We start from the raw sequence: 9,240 nt of genomic DNA on the forward strand, positions 1-9,240 counted from the left end.
TGGCTAAAAGTCACAGAGAGGCCATGATGTGCACTTGCTGTTCCTGCACTGATTCCTGCTTAACTGCCCATAAGTTATACATGGCTGTCAACTGTGTTACCCAGCTAAGAAAAACGTGTTCTAAGAATGTTTTACTAATGCTTCCATTATTCCATTAAAACAATGTTGAGAATGTTCTCTGAATATCTGGAATGTTCAGTTTTGTAATGTTTTACATTTCAGAATTTTGCAAACATTTGTCCTTACTCAAAAAACTTGCGTAAATGAGTAAATTCAGTGTAATATGCAGGTAAAACAGACCTTCCCAAAAATTCCCTCCGGATTCACAAACGTTTCATAGACACAATTTTTGATAGTTAAACGTGTATGTTAATGAATTCCAGTAATTCATAAATATGGCGCGCATACAAGTTCATTCAGAATTAGATTTATCCCCGTCTTTATTCTCCAGAGAAATAAGCGCGTCACCATTTTTAGAATATTGTCTTTTAACTTCCGTAAGTATATTTCTATGGTATCGCTGTCTAAGAGTAATTCAGCTGGTAAAGTGGATTTATGTATTGTAGAGTTAACATAAGTTATCGTTAGCATTGTAATCTCTAAAACAAATGTCTTAACAAATGTCAGAACACCAGGAAGATTTTAAAACGAGCGTTTCATTCATAAATGCGTTAGATCACTGTGGAAATACAACCAGAAGACAGAAGACAGCAAACGCAGCGATAAAAAGCGGCGGGGCTACATAAGGTTATTATGAATTACAACTACGTAAATTACGTGACAGGGCAAAGTAGTCCATCAGTTTGCCAAATAATTATTATTATTTTTTTTTTTTTTTTTGCCAAAAATGACGTTTTATTTACGCACATTTACACGTGGTAGGGAGCAGGTTTACATTTCTTTCGTGCCAACAAACGTTTTGAAAATACGAACTTTTCATGAATTCGAAATTTATGTCAGAACCGTCTTAACAATTTATACAAAAATCGTTATGCTCGTGTTTCATGAATGAGGCCCATTATGAACGTTCTGAAACAAGTAATATCTGAGCAAGTTAGATGAACGTTCAACTAAAATGTTTTAGAAATAAAACGTTCTTTTAATCACCTATAAATAACGTTTTGAGAACTTACTAAGTAACTCTGAACAAATGTTCTTTTAACACTACTGGGGAAAAAAAGTTTGTACATAACTTTAAAACAGCTTTGCCAGAACGTTGGCCAACGTTCTGAGAACGCTGAGAAGTTCTTCCTGTTTCCCTTACATGGTCTAAAATATAAAACTTGATCTGATGTTTAAATATATCTGGCTCACAAAATAAATTTCTCTTCATATTGGACTGTGGAGCTGTAGTTTTGCAGCAAAGAGAAAGCTATTTTGCTATTTTATGATATAACACATAATGAATTATTTTTTATGATTTTTCTCTTTCTCAAATCATTCCATATGATTCATATGTACCTACATTATGTCTAAAAGAAACTTTATCTGTCTGTTTGATTTTTGATAGCCAAGCAGAACTTGTTAGCAAGGTGTTGGGTGATGTTCCTTGCACAAATTTCTCATTTAGGGCATACATGGTTGATATTACTCATACCAAGATTATGATGTTATTTCAATCCTGCAATAAATGTGGTTTTATTAATGGAGAGGACTTGTATCTAATAAAGCCATATTTGTTCTGAATTCATTCTTGTCTTACATTCAAATATAGGAGTTTCACTCTACACTTCTGAATATTAACAAAAAAAATGCAAGATTTATTCTGCCTACAGGCTCTGTATGGCACACAATGAACTGCAAATTCAGGCTACTTGTTCTTTGGGTGATGGTGGACATTGCTCACAGGCTTTTCTTGTAGCTAGGAATACGGTCAGGTCTGGGCCAAAGAATCTTCCATCTTAATTTAACACAAGCTCATGTTCACTCACCCTGGCATATGGAGCCCACGCATCAGTCTGTCTTCTCAAAGTCTCCATTTATCCTTTCCCAAGGTGTTTCTCCTTTAAAGCGCACAAATAATTCCAGATGGATCAAAGATGTGAGTCTGCCTTTAAAAAGCTGCTGTGAAGTGGTAGTGATTGTTTGGTTGGCCTGTGTAGGGCAATTAACAGTGCTTGACTTTTTAACAAAATACGGCTGAAAAATGGTTGGGAGGCCAGAAGCATATTTGTCCTCTGCATGCTGACATACAAAACAAGATATAACACACACACAGAGGGGAAAAAAAGCTAAGAGAGACTAGACAGAATTAAGGGGACTGTTAGCTGTGAGTTTTTATTTATGGTTTCCTGAATGGATGAAGTGTTATGTCATGGCAGCACTGCACCTTGAGGCCAATGGGCCAATCACATCAAATCTGTCAAAGATGGCTGCCAGTTTAAATGAATTAATAGGTGATATTTGTGAAGAATCACACAGAGACATTTCAAAATGTATGTGAAGTATTTAGACTGTCGTGTTTGACATATAAAAGAGATTTAAAGGGATAGTTCACCCAAAAATGAAAATTCATTCAGTAATTGCTCACCCTCATGTTGTTTCAAACCTGTAGAACCTTCGTTCATCTCCGGAACACAAATTAAGATATTTTTGATGAAATCCGAGAGGTTTCTGACCCTGCACAGACAGCAAATAAAAATAAAAATTTACTTATTTATTTACCTTTTAAAACCTGTCTAAATACTATATATCTTTCAATGCATGTGAAATACTAATATATTCTTTTTCTTACTTTCACTCGCATTTCAACACACTTATTAGGCTACCAAACCACCCACCAGAAATGGAGGTCTAACCCAGAACGTCTTACTGCTCCTAATGGTAATAATGGGAAATCAGACATTAGTGTTCCGGCAAAAGTAGCAGACACGAGTTCACCCATTCAGCACTAATTTGGCAACACGTGCCAGATCACTCAGATAAGCAGTTGATCCAGAGAAATTACCGGGCGTCTCACAGCCCCACACAGGGAGCCTGAGCTCTGCACTTATACTCCTGCCACAATCATGGGTGCTTTTGGCAATAAAACAAAAGTGTAACTCGATACAACTGTTTGACGTTTCTTTTTCTCTGTGGATTTCATGCTTTTTATCACCGAGCATGCTCTTTCATTAACCTCCGACCTCTCTACCACTAGGAGTGCAGGAGTGCAGGATGGCTCAGTGAATGTGAAGAGGGTAATTGGAGCAAGAAGAGGAGGATAAACAAAATTAGCCACTGACTCCAATAGTCTGATGTAGCTTTCCTGGAGGACTACTAAAAACCAAACATCTCTCATACAACATTAAAACACTTACAAAAAGTATACAGCCCAGCTTGTTTAATTCACTGCTCTGTGTGCACAAGCATAACCTATATTCAGGGTTGCCAGGTTTTCACAACAAAACCTGCCCAATTCCTATTCAAAACTGCCCCATTGCATTTCGGAGGGGGCTCCCCAGTAAAAATCACGTTCCAGGGGTAAAATACACGTTTTTGGTGAGGTTTCCCTTGTTAAATATCACGTTATTAGGGGTTGCTTCAACCCGCGGACATGAAAAACAGCTGGCTGCAACAGTGATAAGGTAGCCCAAATGACCCTTTGCAAAAACACGCCCTCTTTAATTACTGTTGCTATGTGTGACAAACAATGCAACTCTCACACTACACATCATGTTCTCACGCAGTGAAAAATACATCACGGAGCAAAGAGGAAACTGACAACATGCCGACAGACAAGAGAGCAGGTTACTTCTAGTATGAAACAAGGTCTCAGCTTTAAATTTTTGTCATTTTTTAAGAAATTCAAACAATAAATATGCCTCTTACTAGATCAATGAGATGTGAAACGACCATTTAAAGCACGGAAATAATCATGAATGGACATCAGAATGTATTTTATCTCAACCGTGGAAAGACGTCTATTCACACAATGATTATAGTTGAAGTCCACTTAAGTGAATCTACTCTTCTGTCTATTTTGTTTGCTGGACAATTCTGCGCTATGATTGGTCAGACCGCCTGTCAATCAAGCTGTTTGCAAACTCAATTCCGCGGGAAAACAGAGGACTTGGCAACACTTCCTATTTCCTTGAATGTGGTATACCAAAAACTAATCCCCAAACTTATACCCAACACTTTGTTTGCTTTCTGTTTCTGAATATAAAGTAGGGAAGTATTTATAATCGTACAGGGATTATTCTCATGACAATTAAGGACAGTAACTGTTTATATATATAAAAGTCAGCCACCTCAAACGACTGGCTTAAATACTTACTTAAAACTATAGAATTAAAAAAAAAAGTTGTATTTTATTCGCAACATTACATTAGTATAATAGGATATTAAATGTGTGTACAAAAAAAAGCAAACAGGCAAATTCCGAGGGCACTCGCGAAGGGGCCTTTCTAGGGTCTTGAACGTGGCAGTCATTATACACAAACATGGCGGGCAGATGAAAAGTTTCCGTGTGTGTATGTTGAAAAAATGCAACTTTAACCCGCATATAATTGTCTCTGATAAAACCGATTTGCTTTTTGTTGCAAGTAACTTTATAAGGTACTGAGAATGGCTGCATGGGCTGGATTTTCAGAGGAAGAACTGCGAAGATTGAAACACAACGGCGAATTCAGTGAGTACAAATGTTAAACCATCACTCAGAAACGTTCTTCATTGATGCAGTTTGCCTTTATATGTAACGAAATGCATATATAATGATGCCGATTGTTATTTTGCACGTTATTAAGTACGGAAAACGTCTCCTACACATGTTGACTTGCAACAAGACATCGTGTTTGGATCCTCTCTTAGATTTTAAGACACAGTCAGGCACTTACTGGAATTTTGAATACTGATAAATCTGTTCTAATGTGCTGTTATTCAGTAAACCAGGCTGTGCCTGTCACATTGGGTCGTGGCCGTAAAGCCGCTCCGACTAACCGGAGTAGACAGCAGATGCAGCGGGAAAGGGCTCTGCAGCAAGCAGCCAAGCAGAAGGAGGACAGCCACTCTCTTCCACCCGACCAACAGCTTGCTAAACCCCCTGACCCACCTGCTGTCAGTCACCCTGCTCCTGTCAAACCACAGGACGAGCCTAAACCATTGGAGTCACAACTAGTTGAACATGAAGCACAACCTGTTAAGCATGAACCAGAATCACCTGCAGAGTCTGTGCCAACAGCAGTCATCAAGGAGCTGGACAAACAGGAAGTGGAATTGTTAGTAAGTCTATTTCCTTTGCAAACACCTGCTTGGATATTCATGTGCTGATGTAAAGATATTTTGTATTGCAGAATTTTATATTAAATATTTTGTAAAGTATATTACTATACAAGATAATATTTGAATCATATTTTATCCCAAAATAATAAAAAAAAATAGAGGAAAAAATACAGATATTCTGAATAAAGAATACGATTCTTTATTCTTTCTTTTTTCCTTTATCTTTTGCTGCATTGTGACAAACAGTTGCCATGTTTTTAATTTGGAATTGGACACTATTATTAAAAAAAATCTAGTTATTTCTCTTTTTCTATACTCTTATTTTCCCTTAATATATTTCTGTCCTAGCTTTTACTGTTTTAAATATGAATAATGAATAAAACTCTGAATAATGCTGATGTTCAAAAACCTTTTACTGGATATATTAATGTACATTCCACTTGTATAGACAACAATATATATTATTTTTGTGTTGTAATGGCTTCAAATATAAGACTCCACCTAACTTTTCTTGTAACAGGCGAGAGAAAAACCGTCTACAGCAGTTGCAGTGGGAGCAACGGATGATGGAAGAGAAGAATAAGAAAAGAAAAGCTCTCCTTGCAAAAACCATTGCTGAAAAGTAAGAGCGAATCTCTAGTTTTAAACTGTTTTCAAAATCAGTCTGCCTGGAGTAAGATAAGCTTTTGTATGTATGAAAATACAAAGGTAATGTTTGATAAGCACAGTGTTTTAAATATAACTTCCTCATTCCCAGATCCAAACAGACACAGGCTGAAGCTGTGAAGCTGAAGAAGATCCAGAGAGAACTTCAGTTACTGGATGATTCTGTGTCCAGTGACATTGGGATTCTCAGAAAACTGATCGAGCAATCAAGCATGGATTATTCCCAGGCGTGGTAAATATTAATTTTAGGCCCATTTTACAATCCAATTTCACAGGAGCTTCTCATTGAAATTGCTCTCACTTTTATGTGCCACTTCCTCAGATCTATAACCTTAAAGGGAACCTGGGTATTAAGACTTGTATGGCTTAATATAACGTAAATGATGTCTCTTATTCAAATATGTATTTTAAAAATCCACATTGTTTTATACATATTTTGGACTATGGGGGCATCATAATTTCAATAATGTGAAATGGTTGCACTTGGTGAGTTATTTGCACTGCCTGTTGCTATTTTTACCGCAACAAAACTCGGAAAAAAAAATACTGATACAATGACCACAGCTATTGAAAGAGCTTACATGTGGCAATGGATATAAGCCAAATGCCATACCATAGATTTGTTTCCTCACAAGGAGTCTAAACGCCCCCGGATATTGAGTGAAATCCACACTGAGAAACTCCTTCAGTGGCTGCGGCATCGTGACAAGCGCTGCATGTTTACATCCTGCCAGGATGGCATCTAGCTTTTCTCATCTTTGCTGTTTGTAAGCTCTTTCAGTAGCTGTGGTCTACTAAAAGCCTTAAAGGCATCAGGGCTAAAGTGGAGAGAACAAAGACGCAGGTCTTTAGGAAGTTTTAATCGTCCACAGTCATCTTCCCATCCTTTTCTCCTCCTCTTATCACTAGGAAAGCAGTGAAGACTTACACTGCTTCTCTTGTTGCCTTTCAACTGAAAATTCCAACCAAAAGCTGCACAATGTGGCGTCGTATCAGTATTTTATTTTAGTTGTGTTGCAATAAAAATAGCAACAGGTAGTGCCAGTTGCTCACTGAGTGCAAACATTTCACATCATCAAAATAATGGCAACGCCCAGAGTCCAAAATACGTATAAAATGATGTGGATTTTTGAAATAACGTACATTTTTCATGGATTTTCTGCTTTATATTTCAGTTGTATTAAGCCATACAAATCTTATTACCTGGGGTTCCCTTTAAAGCAGCAAATGTACTAGCCTAAACTAGTACATGATTAAAGTAGTTGGAAGTCCATGCATGTAGAAGTATGTTTGCTCAGAGGTGAAAATACTGCCCTCTGTAGCATTTCTATAATAATTCGTCCAAATTATGAAAGACAAATGCATGTACATCAAAATAATAATAATAAAAAAAAAAGATTTAAAACAAATTGAAATGCAAATATATTTAAGAAAATATTTTAGTAATAATTTTTAGTTTTTATAATTTCTTGTAGTCATTTTTAAAATACTTTGAAAATCGTTTACCAAGGCAGGAATCTTTCTTCTTATTTTACACGCTGTTTGTACTCAGTTGAGCGTTTGTACTTTGTAATTTGAGTACAGCAAAATGGTTGCAATTCCTGTGAGCAATCATATGCATTTCTAACTCTCCTGTCTCTGCCAATCTCTTATTGTTGACAGGAAGCGCTTCGAGAAAGCAGAGGCTGAGTATGTTGCCGCTAAGATGGACTTGCACAGGAAAACGGAGGTGAAAGAGCAGCTGACAGAGCACCTGTGTGCAATCATCCAACAAAATGAGCTGCGCAAGGCCCAGAAACTGGAGGAGTTGATGCTTCAGCTAGAGCTCAATGCTGAGGACATCCCCATCCCAGAGGAAACAGTTCTAGAGGACAAAGAGAGGGAGTCCAGCTCCCAGCCTGTTACCGAAAACGGTCCTGCAGCAGAAACAGAAGTGGACGGCTCAAGTATGAGCAAAGACAGTTCCATTACAGAATCAGCGATCAGCCAAGATAATCAGGAGAGCAAAGCAACAGATGTTTCTGCAGATGGGCTAAGCTAGCTTCCAAACATCATCAATTTAATAGAGGCTGTATGACAGTTTACATAACACTTGCTACCAGGTTATGAAACTGTGAGAGTGTTGAATAAACCAACAATCCTGCATTTTGTGAGGATAAAAGCCAGCCTCATTTTAATATTGGTGTCAATTGCTTTTCCAAATACTGTGAGGGTTATTCCATACTACTAACATTAAAAATGCCTTAGCATTATAGTGCTGAAATATTGATTTTGATCCGTTAAGCTCGGTTTTTGGTGTTCATTGATGGTGCGCACGATCCTAAATGTGGGCGATTAAAACAGTACTGTTTTTTTTATTCCTGTGGTTCTTTTGGATGTCAGTCATTTGTACAATTTAATCTGTCTTCCATTAAGTAAATGGATTACGAATCTCTTAAGCATTGTGCGTCTTAAAAACACTATAAAAATACTAAATGCTGTTAACTTGATTGTTTTATAACTTTGACATTATTCAAAATGGAATAGTGGCACATGGCCTGGTGGTAGTTTGTACTTGTGATTTATTTCACATGATGTTGCATAAGTGAATGGTGGAATCTTTTATCTATATATGGCTTGTCTCATAAAAATAACTTGATGCAAATGTTAACAAATCAATAACAGCAGGGGTTTTTTAGCAGTTTGTTCAGCAGCGATGAGAACAATTGATTCGTACTGTATGGAAGAAAAAACCATTAGAGTGTGGGATGTTGAATGCTATTGAGGTTTTTTTTAAATGCATATATTGTTTGTATATAATTTTATAGTTTTCTAATGAAACTAAGATACATCATGCAGAGCATTTGTCCTACACTAAAAACATTACGTAACAGTACAGTTATATGGTATTATTCAAAAATGGTTTAAAATATATATATTTAATGAATGTCATGCATTTGATTATTCCTGTGCATTATTATGATTTGAAAGTATTGTATAAATTCAATATTTAAATTATCTTTTGGTTAATAAATTGTTAATAAACTGTAATATTTTAACTGGTTTTGTACTTTTTTTATTGCACACCTCACAGCATGTTTGAAATAACCCGTTGGAATCCCGTTTGCATTTTAAAGTGATAATTCGTTATTTGTAAGGAATATGGCAAAACTGTTAATCTAATATTTTCATATAACTGTTTATTTATAAACGAATTTCAGGAAAGCCACGAACGAGTTCTAAGACTCCTTTCATCAATCTAAAACTTTCAGTGTCTGGACAGCCCTTGAAAAATACGTAGACGTATTTGGAAATTAACTTTTTTCCGTTTTATATATTTTATTTTTTTTTTTGTTAGAACATTGCACTTTTTCTCCATCCTAGACTTAAAGC

At 36.5% G+C, this 9,240-nt stretch overlaps 1 protein-coding gene across 1 annotated transcript; it reads left to right on the forward strand.

Moving 5' to 3' along the window:
* The first annotated feature begins 4,401 nt into the window (after positions 1 to 4,401).
* gorab (golgin, rab6-interacting) lies at positions 4,402 to 8,849 on the forward strand. The gene is made up of 5 exons (XM_051137845.1): positions 4,402 to 4,612; positions 4,865 to 5,198; positions 5,723 to 5,824; positions 5,960 to 6,100; positions 7,531 to 8,849. The coding sequence occupies exons 1-5, from the start codon at positions 4,549 to 4,551 to the stop codon at positions 7,907 to 7,909; spliced, it is 1,020 nt and encodes a 339-aa protein (XP_050993802.1). The 5' UTR covers positions 4,402 to 4,548; the 3' UTR covers positions 7,910 to 8,849.
* The last annotated feature ends 391 nt before the right edge of the window (positions 8,850 to 9,240 follow it).

Source organism: Labeo rohita, chromosome 20 (assembly GCF_022985175.1).
Source record: "Labeo rohita strain BAU-BD-2019 chromosome 20, IGBB_LRoh.1.0, whole genome shotgun sequence".
Lineage (NCBI taxonomy): Eukaryota > Metazoa > Chordata > Actinopteri > Cypriniformes > Cyprinidae > Labeo > Labeo rohita.

What these genes read in the sequence shown, in the direction of transcription:
- gorab (XM_051137845.1), top strand. Translation starts at nt 4,549, where the DNA reads ATGGCTGCATGGGCTGGATTTTCAGAGGAAGAACTGCGAAGATTGAAA. An exon ending in GACAAACAGGAAGTGGAATT is followed by an intron (nt 5,199 to 5,722) that starts GTTAGTAAGTCT and finishes TTCTTGTAACAG; the next exon opens with GCGAGAGAAAAACCGTCTAC. An exon ending in ATGGATTATTCCCAGGCGTG is followed by an intron (nt 6,101 to 7,530) that starts GTAAATATTAAT and finishes TATTGTTGACAG; the next exon opens with GAAGCGCTTCGAGAAAGCAG.